The 19,368-nt window shown below is 34.7% G+C and overlaps 2 protein-coding genes across 3 annotated transcripts in view; one reads left to right on the top strand and one right to left on the bottom strand.

The window, feature by feature from the left end:
* CMSS1 (cms1 ribosomal small subunit homolog) overlaps nucleotides 1-2,002 on the bottom strand; it is a 256,396-nt gene extending 254,394 nt beyond the window's left edge. The window contains exon 1 of the mRNA XM_031959563.1: nucleotides 729-2,002. The gene's annotated coding sequence lies outside the window, so the exon portion shown is untranslated. The remainder of the gene's footprint in view (nucleotides 1-728) is intronic.
* FILIP1L (filamin A interacting protein 1 like) overlaps nucleotides 1-19,368 on the top strand; it is a 321,412-nt gene that overhangs the window by 195,831 nt on the left and 106,213 nt on the right. For both annotated transcript variants that reach the window (XM_031959561.1, XM_031959560.1), the window contains one exon: nucleotides 9,503-9,681. In XM_031959561.1, the coding sequence (XP_031815421.1) occupies nucleotides 9,503-9,681 (179 nt within the window). The remainder of the gene's footprint in view (nucleotides 1-9,502; nucleotides 9,682-19,368) is intronic.

Raw genomic sequence — 19,368 nt, 5'->3', positions numbered from 1 at the left:
GCCAGGCGCTGTTATAAAGAAAGGCAAAAAGCATTTCTTCTCTCCAGAAGCTCACCTTCCAACAGAAGACAACATGTAAAAAATTGGGTCCAAAGAAAATGCAGGATAAAAAGGGGTAATAAACAGAGAGGAATCATAAAAGAGGACCATGCAAAGCAAAAAGCTAAACAGTAAGAATATCTACAAAAGCAAAAATGAAACCGTCCTTGCCCTAGGGGAATTTGCATTCTATCTATGAAACAATTAAAAGCCTTTCCTTTGGCTTAGACCTAGAGCACAACATAGGAGAATAGAAATCAGGAAGTGAATACATAACACAGGTAACAAGTGCTAAAAGAATGCAGAGAAAATAGACAGCCATCACTTTTATACACACAAGATATACAAGGTAATTTGGGGTGGGGGAGAAGAGGATACTAGCAGATAGAAATATTAAATCAGCCTATTGACTTTCTTTCCATCCCTCTTACCCCTTTCATCATGGAAAGGCCTCCTATAGATCTTAATATGCCTACTGAGCTGAGCTTTGATAGAAACTAGGTATTCCAGGAGGCAAAGTTGAGGAGGGAGACAGAAATAGAAACAGAAATGGAAGATAGCATGTCACTGAGGAAGAGAAAGAATGGTAGTTGGGTTAAAAATAGAGACAATTAAAGGCTGTAATGAATAATAAGCCTGGAAAGTGAAGTAGTAAACGAATTTTTTCTTATTCCTAAAATTTATCTTACCTCTTTCCCATTATGTTCTATGATGTTGACCATAATTTATGCAGGTTTATTGAAACAACCTGCTGCCTCCTCTTCCCTTTTTTTCACCTGTTGAATTCCTATACATCCTTCAAATCTCAACTCAAATTCCACCTCCTTCAAAAGGCATTTTTTGAATCACCAGATGATGATAATCTTCCCTCTCAGATATTTCAGAACATTTTGTTTTTTTGATGATAACCTTCCCTCTCAGAAATTTCAGAACATTTTGTTTTTTAAATGTCTCTCATACTTAATGATGTTATAGCATGCATTCTAGTCATGTATGTGTTTATGGGTTGTAGCCTTTTTTGAGGGCAGTTCTTTCCTTGAAAGGTAGTTTCTAGAGGAAATATTGCAGTAATCTTGAGGTCCCCTGACTTTAGAATTCTATCATTCTAACAATCTGTCAATGCCTTAGCTCAGAAGAAATAAGAGATGTACAAAGCTAGAAAGTCCACCCCCAAATGTTCACAGGGACTATTTGTGTCTGACCTGTAGCAGAGTATCCTGAACTTGTGTGTTGTGTGACATAGCCACACCATAACTCAACTCTAACATAGTGATGTCATTTTGGTTCTCTTTGAGAACAAAAGATACCAGCTGAGTAAGGAACAGAGGAGTAAACTCTTTGGGAGTTTAACAGAGATAATTTATATTTGTAAGCAGATTACAGTTAAAAAGTGATTCTACATATTTCAACTCATTAAAAAACATGTGAAGTATTATTCTTATTTTACAGATGAGGAAATTTAAGTATCAGAGTAGTGAAATGGTTAGTCAGTGACAAAATCAAAATTGAACTTCAGCCTTCTGACTTCAGCTGCAATATTCTACCCTTTCTTGTTTCATCTGTTATGTATCTTATTCTTTGAATTGTAAGGTCCTTAAGTGCAGAGACTTTAAATTTTTATCACTGTTGATAGCATTTAGCAACTTTAAAATGTAAGAAATGTATAAGTTTGATAGCTAGAAAGCACCTAGAATATTTCAAATGGAGCTGAATGTCTCACTGTTGTGAATATTCCCTCCCACAATGAATTTTAATGCCTGCTTATTCAATGCAACTCTTGCCCATGGCCTCCTAGAAGTTCACTACAGGGCATCTATGCAACATGTCAGAGGCTAGACTAGTGAGGATACCAATGGAGTATTTGAGCTATGCATCATCTTCTGCCTTTGCCACATAATTAGCCTATTTTCTTCTGCCATTAAAACCATAGCTTTAGATTTCAGGAGGATCTTGAATTTTTTGTTTTGGTTTGAATATCAGGATAACCACATTATTTCAACATAATTGATCTCTTTTGTAATTCTAAGTATTTCATTTTGTACATTTTAAGATATTCCGAGAAAGGATCCATAATCCTTACCAGACAGCTAAAGAGACCCACAATGCAAAAAAAAACAAGGATTCCCCTGCTTTCCTCTGACCTCTTTTGCTCCAGTTCTTTAACATTTTTCATTTATTACATGTTGCTTACCCACCAGCTACCTCTCCATTGTTACCTTTGTGATACCCATTTTCAATACTTTTTTAAGATTCACAGACACATAAGAATTTTTAAAATTATCTACTTCAAGCCTCTCATTTTGCAATTAAGCCAACTCATTCCTCTGAAGTAGAGATTTGGATGAGTTGCGAGAATTGGAGTTGGAGATCCCCTCTAGTGGGAGGCGCAGGTCCTATGCGAAAGAATTCACAAACCCGAAATCTATGTGGTAAAAAAGGGATTTATTGGCACTGAGAAGCCAGCTTGCTAGGAAGACAGACTTCTTAGTGGGCAAGGAATATAGCAAAGGTGGATTACACTGAGAAGATATCTTCAACAGTGGGCAAGGTCCTGTTTAGTATGTCTATGAAAATAGGTTGACTAACTCTTGTTATATCCGGTAAATCTTAGCCTGGGGGCTGGGAGCAGTTTGGGCTACTCAACAGAAGACTATCAGGCCGAGATCTCCAACTGAATAAAATCACTTATTGAGCTACTGGGTCCTTGGCCACAATCTCAACTGAGTGAGACCACTTAACTAGATTCCCTGAGGGTGAGCCTCTTCCAGAGGAGAGTTTGGCCAGTTTCAGGGTTCACCCCCATCATTTTCCCCCAAAAGATCCCATTTTACATCAATTTTATTCTATACCAATCTTAGAAGCCTTGAGTAAAAAGCAAATTTAATGTAATTTAAATATATTTATGTATATATATACATGCATGCATATATATATACACACATATATACATTTGCATACACATATACATATTTATATCTTCAGCCTTCTCTCTATGTCTATTTCCAGCTTCTATCTTCTTCCTTCCTACTTACTTAGCTACCTACCTTTTCCTTCCTTCCTATCTATCTATCTATCATCTATCTATCTATCTATAACTCCAACTAACTTTGCTAAAGGAAGGGAACACTGATGCTTCTTTCAGACTAAACTATCACTTAGAATTGCATTGGGAATGTATTATATGACTTTCTTGCTATGACCTTACCTATGATATTACATTTAACTAATTTAAAGATGAGTCTGTATGCTCTGAATCCATACCAATGTTTAACCCCTTCACATTTTAAAGATAAGAAACTAAGATCTAGAGAGGTCAAGTAACAGGTAAACACTTTATTTCAATCTTCAAACATAACTAAGCCAGGTCCTAAAACAAAGCTGACTGGTAGGCCCTTACTAAAAATCTTTGGAGTCCGGTAGAACTAGAAACTGAAGAGGTAGGAGAAGAAGAAGGCTCACAGCTATCCATCCATTCCATCTTCTCTGAATACATATTATATATCTAAATATATAGATGTGTATATATATATATAAAAACATATATGACATATAATCTATATAAAAGATCTGTTAGAAGTTTTCTTAACTGGGATACTGGTAATCAGAAGAGACAGGTAAGTCAGGAAGCTTCTGGATATTTTGTGCTGAAGTATGCCACAGTTATTAAGAGAGTATTGAGAACAAAAAGAGACTGTTACGAGGAACATGAGAGAAAGTGAATCGTGACATAATAATGTCAAAGCTGAGAGTGTAAGTCAGTATCTGTTCCTGTGAAGTTCAAGTGATGATGCAAGATTAATTTGAGAATTTTGATACCAAGGAGTTTGTGATGCATGTGCGTAGGCGCACACACACATACATAAATAATTTGGGTATAGCAATGACATTCCTGACAAATTTTACACCAGAAATGGCATCATTCTAAGTTCCCAGAAATCTCTTGCTTGGATAAAAGAGGGGCAATACTCATTAGAAGAAAATGCAACTGAATTCACAAGATACATGACTTGTCAGGGCTTGCATTATGCCGCTTTTACCTTCAGGAACCAATAGTCACTTCTATGTCACAATGGGTATTAGAGCAGGTAGTAATTGAACACAAATATAAAGTAGTAATCAAAAGAATAACTGATATAACTTGTATATTAAATTCAAATTACCTTATTTCTGGAGTTTGTACAGGACTTTATGGGCTTTATATATCCTATTTGGACTATTCCATTTAATTCTACAGCCATCAATCAAATACTTACTGAGAAAATATATAAACTGGGTTCAAAACTGTGTAATCACATAAAAGTATATAAATACCATGTATAATATATTCCATTATATATAAATATTATATATTACATATGTAAAATAGTATAATACATAAAAATATTGTGTGCTAAGAGCTCAGAAGAATCATGAGTTATTATACATCATACATGTCAATTAAACTAACCAATTATACATCACATATGCCAATTAGCTAACTAATAAGTAGCTATAAGGCTCCAAATTTCCAACAAGAATTAAAGTTTTAGGATTCTCCAGGGACCCACACAAAGAATATAAGACATGCTCTGTGCTTTCAGGAGGTTTGGAGTGTAGATGACAAACCAAGCATGCACAAAGCTAAACAAAAAATCCCCAGCAACTTACAAAAGACAATTTAGTAAGAGTGGCTGCCATTTTGAGGATGGAGATTTAAAAAGGTGGACATATAGATTCTTTAGAAGTCAATCTGAATGGCTACAATGACAGGGAAAGATAATGTGAAATGTTGGAGGGGATGTGGGAAAACTGGGACACTGATACATTGTTGGTGGAATTGTGAATACATCCAACCATTCTGGAGAGTGATTTGGAAGTTCCAATGCTCAAAAAGTTATCAAACTGTGCATATCATTTGATCCAGCAGTGTCACTACTGGGCTTATATCCCAAAGAGATTTTAAAGAAGGGAAAGGGACCTGTATGTGCAAGAATGTTTGTGGCAACCCTGTTTGTAGTGGCCAGAAACTGGAAACTGAGTGGATGCCCATCAATTGGAGAATGGCTGAATAAATTGTGGTATGTGAATGTTATGGAATACAATTGTTTGGTAAGAAATGACCAGCAGGATGATTTCAGAGAAGTCTAAGTGAAATGAGCAGGACCAGGAGATCATTATATACTTCAACAACAATACTATATGATGATCAATTCTGATGGACGTGGCCCTCTTCAACAATGAGATGAACCAAATCAGTTCCAATAGGGCAGTAATGGACTGAACCATATACACCCAGCGAAAGAACTCTGGGAAATGAGTATGAACCACTACATAGAATTCCCAATCCTTCTAATTTTGTCCGCCTGCATTTTTGATTTCCTTCACAAGTTAATTGTACACTATTTCAAAGTCTGGTTCTTTTTGTGCAGCAAAATAACTGTATGGACATGTATACATATATTGTATTTAACATATACTTTAACACATTTAATATGTATTGGTCTAGCTGTCATCTGGGGGAGAGTGTGGGGGGAAGGAGGGGAAAAATTGAAACAAAAGGTTTTGCAATTGTCAATGCTGAAAAATTACCCATGCATATATCTTGTAAATAAAAAGCTATATTAAAAAAAAAAAAAAAGAAGTCAGTCTGAAGTACTAGACTTGGAATTGAGAAGACTTGAGTTTAAATGCTGCTTCAGACATATTAATAATTGTGATATTCTAGGAACTTCCATTATTACATTTGTTATATTGGAAGAATAATAAAACCTTTCCTACATGGTTATTGTGAGGATAAAATAAAACATGCATAATGCTTTGTAAACTTACTGTCATATTACTGCTATCTATTATTATTAATTATTATTAGAGATCTGACTTAGATGCTAATTTGGGGGGTAAGTTAGAAAGAAAAATATAATTCTAGCAAGCTTGGAATTAAACTTCCACTCTGTTACTCAGAGGTATGTTAGGATCTTGGAACAGAAATGGAAATTTAAAAGTCTCATAGAATCCCTTCTTTCAACAGATAAGAAAAGGGAGATTTGCCTGCCTAGGAATGCCAAAATAAAACCTTAGACTTTCTGAACTCTGCTACTACACCACATTGCTCAAAGTGCATGCAACATTTCAGATAAAAGGCTTTTAGGAGTTTAGAGCACTTCTGACTCTTCTGTACTAAAAGGTTCCCCTGGTGCTTCCCAGTGACACTAAGGTGACCCTGAATTCTCAAATGCCATGTCAATAGAACCAAAAACAACGAATGTCCTTCCAAGTGGAAAGGATTTAGATATAGTCTCAAAGACAGTCCTACATAGGTGTCTTTTATTTAAAGACCAGCCTAGTTCTGTTAGGAGGAGCTCACCACCAGGGCCGTCACACAAGGTGAACTGTTTAGCCACAATAACACAGAGTATCTGAATTACAGATTTTTGTGATCTCTATAGAGCAAAGGCATATACAAAGAGACAAAGTTAAACATCTTTAAACTACTGAAAGTATGTCTTTTCCCAAAATGAAATTTCTATATTTCTAGTTGGTTTTACATTGCTAAAAATAATCCAAATGACATGTTTACTAAACACAATATTGAGATCGCTAAAAGCTATACCTCAAGATACTCCAGTTATTGAGAGTGATATAATATTTTGAATGATTAGTTAATTAAGTTGATAAATGGTTTCTTTGATTGTGTAGGTGATTTAAAGGCCCCCAATCCGGGCTCTTAATAGCTCTTTGTCATTTAATCCAACTTTAAAAAATAGTATATTGTGACATTGGAGCCTAGATTTGCATATTAAACATCTTTAAATATAAAGACTTTCTTTTAAATCAAAATTCACTGGGGAAAATATGGTAAAATAGGGAGAGGATGATGGTAATAAGGATGGTGGCAGTGAAAGGAATATGGTCCTGCTCACCTCAGAGTTTTAGTTCTACATGAAAAACCTATTGCATTTAGAAAAACTTTTTAAGGTTTGGGTTAAATGTCAAAGAGCTTTTAGAACCTGCATTCTGGGTAGTTATATCACTTACACAATCAATGATATTCCATATATCAACCTTAAATAATCATTCAAAATGAACAAAAGAGCTTTAGCAAAATCCTCTGAACATCACTTAGAATCGAGAATCTTAGAAACCTTTCACTACTGCAATCAGTTAATCAAATTAATTTATGAAGCATAAACATCTACTCTGTGCCAAGTAAGCACTGTGTAAAGTGGGGAGATACTAACAGAAAAATGCAACACCTCCTGCTTTCCGAAAACTTATATATTCTTGGGTGAACCATGTACATACATGATTATATAAAAATATATATACAAAGTAGTTTGGGGAAAAGTACTAGCAGTTGGGAAATTGGGAAAGTTTGGAGAAGGTGGTCTTTGAGTTGTCTTAAATTGCACTTTAACCATAAAAGGGAAAAATAGGAAAAGGAAAAAAAATTTTCATGTATACTTCAATCTTCATCCCAAAATCTTTCTTTCTGGTACTCCATTCTTGATAAGAGAGAAGAATCAGTAGGTGCTGTCAATTCTCACAACAAGGAATTGTAGGTATTCTGCTATTAAAAAGAGTTAAGGGTACAGTAGTTTAAGTCTAGCAACTTACTCAAATAACAGAATTTTTCTTCAAATAATGTTTCCAAATCATTTCAGAGAAGGAAAAGAGATGGGGGAAGCATGGAAATATTGGAGTACACGAAAAAGATATTTTAAATCTCATTTTCCTATTCAGTCAACATACCCCCCCTTGTCTACCTCTTCAGAAAAGTAAAAAGATGTGGTTTTACAAATTACAGTGTAAATTTATAACTTCATTCTTGGCTGCTTACTCTGATATTTCAGTTCTCATAGGTTGTGAGCAGTAAGCTTTGTAAAAAACTAAGCAATATGGACTATATTAAAAAGGGTATCCCTAAACTAGATACATGAGGACCAGACTAAGTTTTATTGAAAAGCTAATCATTACTTCAACATTATGCAAAATAATCACTGTTTTAAGATATTTAAAACCAAGATTCCTTTCTTTCCAATTCCATCTTCATATTTACCCTTGACAAATTTCCAATAAAATCTAGGGGGTGGTGGTGTGGAATCTAATTTCTCTGTGATCACAATGTGAATCTAACAGTGAGTTTTTAAAGTTTCATTATATTATAGACTTCTACAGTTTCAGGATCTATTCTTATTTAGTCAAACCAATTTTTTTAATTTCAAATTCCTACAGTCAATAAAAATTGAACCTTGAAAAATCCTCACATGCAAACCAATAAAAGAAGTAATAGTTTTATAGATTTAGTGATGAATGGGATCTTGGTGGACAGTTTTTCCAACCTCCTCATATTAAATATGAGAAGCTAAAGCATAGAGAAATCAATGAACCCAGACAGATATGTTTAATATGGATCTAAGAGCTCTCAGGAGAAGAAGGACAACAGCTATGATGAATATGGTCAAAGTCCAAAGTTTCCAAAGAGTGAAAACATGTTCATCAGATTTTGTACTCTATGGCTTCCTTAGGTTTAATTTTTCTGGAAAGAGGTGGGTGTATAAATTGTGTCCTAATGCCAAGAGAAAAGGGAGACCATACTTTATTGGGTCTATATCCCAAAGAGATCATAAAAAAGGGAAAAGGATCCATGTGCAAAAAATGTTTGTATAAGCCCTTTTTGTAGTGGCAAAGAACTGGAAACTGAGTGGATGCTCATCAGTTGGGGAATGGCAGGATAAGTTATGGTATATGAATGTGATGGAAAATTATTGTTCTATAAGCAGAATGATTTCAGAAACTTTTGGAGAGTTACATGAACTGATGATATGTGAAGTAAGTAGAACCAAGGGAACATTGTAAACAATAACAAGAGTATGTGATGATCAACTGTGATAGATTTGGCTGTTTTCAATAATTCCAATAGATTTGTGATGGAGAGAGCCATCTGCATCCAAAAAGAGGACTATAGAGACCGAGTATGAATCATAACAGAATTTTAACCTTTTTTGTTGTTGCTGTTTGCTTGCTTTTTTTCTCTCTCATTTTCTTTTGTTTTTTTGATCTGATTTTTCTTGTGCAACATGATAAATATGAAAACATGTTTAGACAATTTGCACATTTAATTCATGTTGGATTATTTATTTGCTATCTACGGGAAGGGTGAGCAGGAGGGAAGGAGAAAAATTTGGAACACAAGGTTTTGGAAGGATGAAAGCTAATATTAAATTAAAAAAAAAAAAAAGAAAAGGGAGACAAAAAATTTTTTTCTGGGAGCCACAGTTTTGACAACCAGATGAATAGGCAAAACACTAATAAAAGTGCTTCCATGGGGTTAGATGTACAACCATCCTCCTGCCCCTGAATTCTGAAGAGTCTAGAAATACTGTATTTGAAAGTTAAATCAAAATGTGTACCTATAGAAGGACATGAATAATTTGCTATGGCAGATATTATAGGAATTGTAATTGCTTTTTCCCCCCCTTTATAGCTGGACAAAGTTGTTGAAAAACAGAAAGAGTCTTATAAACGAATGCTTGAACAGCTTTTGATAATAGGAAAAGCTCACAGACAAACAATACTGGAGTTAGAGGAAGAAAAAAGAAAACATAAAGAATACGTGGAAAAGAGTGATGAATTCATAAATCTGATGGAAAAAGAGCAGGAAAGGTAAGCTTTTATTCTAAAATGGCATTAAAATACTTTAAAATCTTAAAACGAAACAGTGGAGTCATGGTTGTATCCCATCTTAACATTCCACACTGACTTTTTTTTTAAGTACCAGGAGTTATGTTATACTGAAAGTATAACCTTCTCTTGGTACTCTAAATAACTGATAAGTAGAACTCTGGAATATATTTACAATGAGAATTATTCATTTCTATGAATAAAGACAAAATTAAGGGTACTTTAGAATCTAGTAAATTGATGTTATTTATTTTCCTCACAAAATTGCACAGAAAATGCATTTGAGAATGCCATGGGAATGAGAGTGCCTGATGTCTTCTATTTTATCTATTTGTAATTCTGTAGTCAGGGGTAGGGAGATAGCATAGTAGACAGACTTATCTTCCTGAGTTCAAATCCTGTCTCAGAGGCTTGCTAGTTGTGTGACCCTGGGCAAGTAACTTAAACATGTTTCCCTTAGTTCCTTCATCAATAAAATGAAATGGAGGCGAAATGACACACTACTCCAGTATCTGCCAAGGAAACCCCAACTGGGGTCACAGAGTCAAACAAGACTGAAAAAGACTGAACAGCAACAATCCTGTAATCAATTGGCAATGGATGGCAGTATAGAAAGGTCTACTCAAATACAAAAGAATTGGCAAGAGATATGAGCCTTCAGAACTGCCAACAATTCCCATGTCCTTCACACATCTGGCATACTTTTGCATTCTCAGAATAGGTTTATTATCTTCTCAGGAATTTGTGGTGGCCTTGTAAGCTGGCTTGAATGGACTTTTAAATGTAAATTGGACCTGAGTTTAGAAAGAAAAAGAGACAAACAGAGACAGAGAGAAAGAGAGAGACAGAGAAAGGGAGGGAAGAAGAGAGGGAGGGAGGAGGAGAAGAAAAGGGAAAGGAAAAAGGAGAGAGGGAAAGGAAAGCAGGGAGAGAGAGAGAAACAGAGAAAGAAAGGAAGGAAGGAAGGAAGAAGGGAGAGAAGGAGGAAAGGAAGGAAGGGAGATCTGGTAGCAAGGAGATTTTTTTTTTTCTTAGTCATCACAATATTACATTTTCCATCTAAATAAAGAGTATTATATTAAATATTATTTTGAGCCCCCATAGTTTGTGGCATTCATGTCCTCATTTAGCTTTAACAGTTTTCTAGCAATAATTTGTAGACATAATCTTTCATGTCTCTATCATTAATGTTTATTCAACACTGCCAAAATGGTGACCCAGTGGGGCACCAAGAGTCATGGGTTGTCACTGCCTTGGGACTATCTATGTTAACAGAGATAAGGCAATTGAGATTCTGAAAGGGTAGGAAGCAACCCTCAAATGCATGATTCTAATATCTACTGTTTTATGACTATTAGCATCTAGTTCTGAAAAGTATCATAGCTTTGGAGACTGTCTAAAAGTCAGTAAGTTGGAGAATGACTGAATAAATTATGGTATATGAATGTTATGGAATATTATTATTCTATAAGAAATGACCAGCAGGAGGATTTCACAAAGGTTTGGAGAGACTTAAATGAACTGATGCTGAGTGAAACGAGCAGAACCAGGAGATTATTATACACTTCAATAATAAGATTATACGATGATCAATTCTGATGGATGTGGCTCTCTTCAACAATGAGATGATTGAAGCCAGTTCCAATGATTTTTTGATGAAGAGAGTCATTTAAACCCAGAGAGAGGACTGTGGCAACTGAGTGTGGAACACAACCCAGAATTTTCATTTTTGTTGTTGTTGTTGAATGTTAAGCATTATTGGGCAGATGGGGCAAATTTAACTCAGAAAGCAGTGTGAAAGAACCGAATATATATATTTAAAGTAAGCAGACAAAAATATGAGATGGGCTTTGAGTGTGCAACTTAGAATTAACTCAAAAGGGATATTTCAGCAAATGAAAGGGCAATAAGTGAGATGAAAACGTCTCACATCTAAGATTTTTTTTGACCTTTTGATGGATAAAAATGAGCAGTTTCCTTCAACTTGGAGAAGTCATTAAACTTAATGTCACCTAGAAGGAAAAGGAAAAAAAATTATTGAAGAAAGTGTTTCCCTCCCTGGACTGCTACTGGAAAAGATAGGAGAACACTATATATCATTTACTTAGGAACAACTTCCAGATGGAAATGTTTGGGTGTGAGAATGTAAACCTATTTTCCACTCACATGATACATAGATAATTTCCCCTTGGCTTCCTCTGTATCACATCATGAGTCACCCATCTTGGAATTTTGAGCATATGCCTCCTTTTTCAGGTTCACTGCAAATACTGAATCCTACATACATGGTTTTAACCTTTTCTAAGGCTTTCTGCATCAAACTATGAAAATAAACTCTATATAACCTAATACGAAAGAGAAAAAAAAGAAAATGTTTTTTAAAGTTTCAAAGCTTTCAGATAAACAGGTATAGAACTACAACTAAAAGAAATTAGAGACCCTGACTTTTTTCTTGGTAATGCTATGAAATATAAAGCATCCACAAAAAAGCTACTCAAAATGCTATTACATTTTATTTGGGCTATTTCTGGTCAAGGATTCAACCAGTCCTCCCCAGAAGCATTAACAAAACTGATCCCTTAAGAGAAGTTTAATTCTCTCCAAAATTTAAGTGATATTAATTACATAGAAAAAAAATTCAAATTTCCATACTAAAAAAAATAAAGGTATTTAAGTGAATTCTGAGCATTTTATGGAACATTTGCTATGTGCCAGGTGTTATGCTAGAAGCTAGAAATAAATAATGATAAAAATGAAACAATGCCTGCCCTCAAATTTAGATTCTACTGAGCTTATAAATTCAACATATAAATGCATAAGTAAATATGAAAAATATAATAAACAATTTTTTTGGAGGAGAAAAGCAGTAATAGGGGATGGGATCAGGTAAGACCTCTTACCTGATCTAGTGACAAGTGACAACTTATATTTTGAGAGAAAATTGTGGATAGAGAAGTTAGGACTCACATTTTAAAAAAAGAAATGTTTAAAAAAATCTTGTTTATATGTAATTGAAAAAAATGAAACAAAAATTAAATATAAAAAGAAAGGAAGGCAAAAACAAGGGTTATCTTATCCGGGAAATGAAGGATATAGATGGTTTGAGAGACAAGGATCTTACTTTTTTCAGAAAGAAGAAAAGAGAGAAAGCAGTTTATGCAGACAGAAAGGTAAGAGATGGAAAATTCTGTGCAAGGAGCAGCAATTAGAAGAGTTTGATTAGGTCATGGCATGAATAAGGAGGAGTAAAATGAAAATGCTTTGGAAAGGTAGAATTTCCAGATAGAAGTTTTTATTTGATACCGATTTTCTATTTGTGGTATCTTAGGCAAACCACTAAACATGAACCCCAGTTTTCTCATCTGAAAAACGATAGGGTTGGCCTAATGACCTTTAAGGTTCCTTTTAGCTGTGAATTTTTGATTCTATGAACTACATGACCAAAATCCTAAAAAGCATGGCAAAAGTTTATTATGTGTAGTATTTATAAATATCTACCTGGAAATAAAATAAAAACTAAAAAACACTATGAGGTGGCTAATGAGACCTTAGAGGATGTAATAATGGATTTCAGATTAAGGCTAAATTTCTGTGTTTTCTTTGGAGAATTCATTTTATGTGGAAAACTCTAAAGGAACCTGATGTCACATGCTGAGTTAAGTCCAAAATACTAGCCAAGTGATGTCGTCCTTGTAATCACTAAGCAACTGCCTTTCCTACTGAAAGGGGAGTGGGATGGGGGAAGGGAGGGGAGCTGTTCAGGAAACCCCATTCTCAAGGACATTAATACAAAGTTTCCTTTACTGTAATACCATTTAATTTAGTCTGTCTATAAAGCCGGCACACATACAGATTTCGTGACTTTAGTTTTTTTTGCACATTTTCAATGTGGATAAATGTGTCACTCCACGACCTGAATTAACTGATTTGGCTGGAGGACAAGTACGGTCTATGTGAAAAGTTCTATACACAAAGCAATGGCAGCAATTTGGGCTTTTTTGGATGACTTCACAGGAAAGTCAAAACAAAAATCACTTTTAGTCAGGGCAATTTTGCAAAATTTTCCCATAAGTAAAGTGCCAATTTTGTCTGTGCTTTAAAAAAAAACAAAACCTAAAAATTTTTTTTTTTTAAAAATCACTGAGAGTAGTTTACTTTATTAAGCAAAATTTATAACACTGGAATCAGAATGTATAACAAATAAGATAATTGGGGGGGGGAAGAGTTAGGGAGGGAAAGAGCATCTTCTTCTTCTGTGGAATCTAACCTTGTGTCTTAAAACTAATTACAAAGAACCATGGAAACAGGCTGAAGACCATTATTAAAGGGTACCCGTAAAATTTATAACACTGGAATCAGAATGTATAACAAATAAGATAATTGGGGGGGGGGGGGAGAGTTAGGGAAGGAAAGAGCATCTTCTTCTTCTGTGGAACCTAACCTTGTGTCTTAAAACTAATTTAGAAAGAACCATGGAAACAGACTGAAGACCATTATTAAAGGGTACCCTATGTAAAAATCAGGCTTCAAATCATCAAAGCCTATCCAAAGGCTTTAAACAGCTAAATTCAATTCCATGATGACTCCACAGAACAGGCTTGCGTTAATTTTCTGATTTTACTACCACATACGTCACTAAGCTTCTCCACAGGCACTTAGTAAGACAGAGCTCAAACTATAAGACTTTATTCAGAATTTCCAAATCCTGTGCTATAGTATCCTTGATGGCTTGATAGCTGAGTGTTAGCTATTTATTTCTATCTTTAATGTTTATTGAGTAAAGCTATCTTCTTCCATTACTATAAATGGTTAATGAGATTGAATTAATATCCGTATCTTAGAGTATAAAAACTAGAAGTATTCTTAGAGATCATACTTTTATTTTACAGATTAGATAAGAAAGGCTCAAGTTAATTAAATAATAATGATGACATAGTAGCTAATATTTATATAAAGCCTACTGTGTGTCAGGCAGTTTACAATGATCTTATTTGAACCTCACAAACAACTTGGGGAGGTAGGTGTGATTATTGTCCCCATTTTACAGATGAGGGAACTAAGGCCAACAGATTTAAAAAAAAAAAAAAAAAAAAAAAAAAAAAAAAACTTGCTCCCAGTCACACAGTTAATGAGTATCTGATGCTGAATCTTAACTCGGGTCTTCCTGGCCTCAGCCTGGAATCCCATCCTCTGTACCTCCCACATGCCCAGTTAGTGGCATATTTTGGACTGGAATTCGAGTTTCCTCAGTAAAATGGATACAGCCTATCTCACAGACCAGAGTAAAATAAAAACTGATGTATGAAATATTTCCTTTTCTCTTTGAAAAGCTTTGTATTTAACCCTACTGTTCTAGTCCACCATGACTTATATTTAAGCCTTCTCTATAATACTGAATCCTTTCTTTGTCTGATTTTTTTCCTTCAGTTTTGTCCCTGTACAAAACTAAAATTTCCCATGTTTTGCTGTTCTTCAGTCATGTTCAACTCTCTATGATCCCATTTGGGGTTTTCTTAGCAGAAATATTAGAATGATTTGCCATTTCCTTTTCTAGTTTATTTTACAGATGATGAACTGAGGCAAACAGGGCTAAATGGCTTGTCCACGGTCACACAGTTAGTGTCTGAGACCATATTTAGATTCAGAAAGATAACTCTTCCTTACAGTCCTAGTACTCTATCCACTGTGCTCCCTAGCTATCCCTTCCATGCTTACAGTACTTTTATGACTGATGCTTTTAATAACAGATAATGGATATCTTTAAGACCCTGTGAAATGATCACTATGATTCCACAGATAGTTGAGTAAGATCTTACATCCAGAATATTCCAGTTAATATATTAAGTACCCCACTACATTATATGAGGTAGTGGAAAGTGCCCTAGCTCTAGAGTCTGGGATCTCTGGTACTTTACTACTTGGGTGACTGTAATCAGATTACTGATCTTTCATTGGTCCTAATTACTTCATCTGTAAAATAAGGAGATGAGATGGGCTCTGAGGTTCCTTCCAGTTTTAGATGTGTGTGTGTGATACTATAATGAATCTCATTATAGAGACAGCACAATGGAGATGATAGAATAATAGGTTTGGAATCAGGAATCAGGCACTTATTTAATAACCCTAGATGAGTCAGGCAGCTTCAATCCCCTAACTATATAACAAAGTGGCTTGACTAGATGGCCTCAAAGGTCCTTCCAACTCTAATACTATTATCCTGTGAACTTATGATTTATTAGAGATTTCAACTCCAAGCAACTCACTATTACCACTAAAAGTTGCAATCTTATGATCTTAATATCAGCATTTTAGATAGACTGACTACAAAGTATAACTCATTTGTATAATGATTTAACCAAAGCAAATAAATCTACTTATTTATCATTTGTGGACAACCAGCAGTTTTTAATTTCATATATACTAAGCTATTGTTGTAGAATACATTGTATTCAAATGCAATCATTTCTTTTCAGAGTTTTCTGGGAACAGGTTACACATATTACATACCCTGGAGACCATGGCTTGCAAATTGTGAATTGGACACCAGGTTTTTATACATTTGACCTTTTTTCATGGATATCCAGTGTTTCATAGGTATGATATGAAGACTCATCACAAACCCGACTTCAATTGTGACTCCAACTAACAGACCTATATGGTCAAGGCCAGTGTTCATCCATACAACCAAGATAGTAAGCAGGATCTGGGCAGTGATGCACAGAGATTAATTAGTTCATGTTATGGTACCAAAAAAAATCCTCATTTATAGTTACAGAGCATAACTTAACTTTCTACAGATGTCATGAAACCATATACTTGTAACTATGTAGTCTGATGGTTTCTATCTTGCTATGCTTAATTACAGAAGTCAAAAAATGAAATACTGATGTCTGATGAGTTTTCAAAAAAAGAACCAAGTTAAAATTTTATTGCAAAAATAAAATCTCAGATTACTAGGAAGATATAATATACAATAATCATTTAATGTATTGTGAGTAACATTTTGACACAATTTGAGAGACATGCTGAAATTGAAAGAATATAGCCTAAAAGTGAAGAAATGTGACAATCTGCCACACAGAATAGCTATATGATCTGGGTCAAGTTGTTACTTATCTTTCTGGCCCTATTTTTTATTTTGTTTTATTTTTAAAAACTTATTTTAAAACATATTATTAAAATGATTTCAATTTAAAAATCACTTACTTTCTTTTCTTCCCATTTTTCTGCCTTGCTATGGGGGAGAAAAAAAAAGAAAGAAAGAAAACCCTAACAACACATACATATAATCAAGCAAAATAAATTTGCTCACTTCATTTCTCATGAAAAGAGAGCAGAAAACATGATCTTTAAAGTCTCAGAAAATCAATCTTGGCAGAAAAAAATAAAGAATGCCAAGGAGCAGCTAAGACAAAATTGATATTACACACAATGAATTTGTAATGGTTGTTAGATTTCCTCCAACAGAATCCAACAGAAAGAAAAGAACAGAGAAAGTAAATGTGGAGTTGACTCAGGGTTTAAAGATGGTAGGGTATGAGTGGTAGAAGGCAACTGTTTATTATTAATCATGTTATCTAACGACAGCTGAGCCCTCAGTACTACAATGCCACTTCTTTCTTTCTTGATAGATGTTTCATTTCAACTTCCATTGCAAACCTTTTCTTCTCATTCTTCCAATTTTACTAAAAAAATTGAGGCCATCACACCTCAAAAGCCATATATATCTGTATCTATCCTGGCATTCTTTGCTCCAGGTTCTGAGAAAAGTTGGCCTTGATTTTTGTCAAGACAAATCCCTGTACTTATATTCTTAACACATTCTACTTTCATGTCTTGAAAACTTTTCTCAACCATTGTTTCCTCCTTTCCTCTCAACTTCATTTCTCCATATTCTATTGACTCCTTCTTTGGTGCTAATAAGCAAGACCCTACCATCCTTAAAACAAACAAAACCTGAGTCCCAAATGATGGTCTTTTTGCTCTCCTTCCTTTCACTGCCAAACTTCAAAAATGGGTCTTCCACTATTGTTGCTATAACACAATACCTCAGAAAGACTGTATTTCACTGGTGTTTCCTACACAAAATTATACAAGAATCCATAAAATATATTACAGGGGAAAGAACTTTATTTGATCACCCTTTCATATTAATATCATAAAACTAGGAGAATGTTTACATTACTTCCATAATCAATAAATTCCCATGATTTTCCAAATATCTGGAATATTTGGAAGCATTCTACAATTGGACCCTTACATTCTGCCTCATTCTTCGTTGCCTATTATCCCCTTCACACATACTATGATCCATTCAAACGGGCTCCTCATACATGGTACTCCATTTCCTGTCTATGTGCCTTTGTATTGGTGGCTTCCTACTGACTGGAATGCAGTATTATTTCTTCACCTTCATGTTTTAAAATCCTTAGTTTCTTTCATGTCTCACTTTAAGTACCATCTGCTAGTGCCTTCTTTTTAAAATCATCTTGTATCTGTTCAGTCATTTCAGTCATGTCTAACTCTTCATGACTCCATTTGGGGTTTTCTTGGCAAGGCCATGAATGCTTTGCCATTTTCTTCTCCAGATCATTTTACAGATGAGGAACTGAGGCAAACAGGGTCGACTATGCAATCATTTTTGCAAATAATTAGCTATGCACATGTGATATTCCATGGCTAGACTGTAAATTCTGCAAGGGTAGGGGCTATTTCATTTATGTCTTTGCATCCCCACCACCTGTCACATAGTAGGAACTTAATATTAACAGAAGTGAATGTTCTTAGTTGTGAGTCCTTTCCTCCTACAATCCATTTTATATACACAGCTGCCAAAATGATTTTCCTTAAGAAGTTTCTCACTGTAGTTTGCTTACATTTTGTTTTCTTTCTCTTTTTTTCCCTTTGTGATCTGATTTTTCTTGTGCAGCATAATTGTGGAAATATATATAGAAGAATTGCATCTGCTTAACATATATGGGATTACTTGCAATCTATGGGAGGAGGTGATGAGAAGGAAAAAAGATTTGGAACATAAGGTTTTGCAAGAGTGAATGTTGAAAATTATCTATGTCTATGTTTTTAAAATAAAAAGCTTTTTTTTTTTTAATAGCTTTTTACTGACAGAACATATGCATGGGTAATTTTTCAATATTGACCCTTGCAAACACTTCTGTTCCAACTTTTCCCTTCCTTCCCCCCCCCCCATGGCAGCCAGTCTCACACATGTTAAAGATGTTAAAGTGTATCTTAAATACAATATATGTGTACATATTTATACAATTCTCTTGTTGCACAAGAAAAATTGGTTTAGAAAGGTAAAAATAACCCGGGGGGAAAAAAAAAAACAAAAATGCAAAGCAGTCCACACTCATTTCCCAGTGTTCTTTCGTTGGGTATAGCTGGTTCTGTTCATCACTGAGCAATTGGAACTGAATTGGATCCTCTCATTGCCAAAGATAGCCATTTCCATCAGAATTGTTCCTCATACAGTATTGTTCTTAAAGTGTATAATGATCTTCTGCTCATTTCACTTAGCATCAGTTTATGTAAGTCTCTCCAAGCCTTTCTGTATTCATCCTGCTGGTCATTTCTTACAGAACAATAATATTCCATAATATTAATATACCATACTTATTCAGCTGTTCTCCAATTGATGGGCATCCATTC

The sequence above is a fragment of the Sarcophilus harrisii genome, chromosome 3 (genome assembly GCF_902635505.1).
Source record: "Sarcophilus harrisii chromosome 3, mSarHar1.11, whole genome shotgun sequence".
Lineage (NCBI taxonomy): Eukaryota > Metazoa > Chordata > Mammalia > Dasyuromorphia > Dasyuridae > Sarcophilus > Sarcophilus harrisii.
Note: the sequence above shows the minus strand (reverse complement) of the source record. Positions and strands in the feature narration are given on the sequence as shown.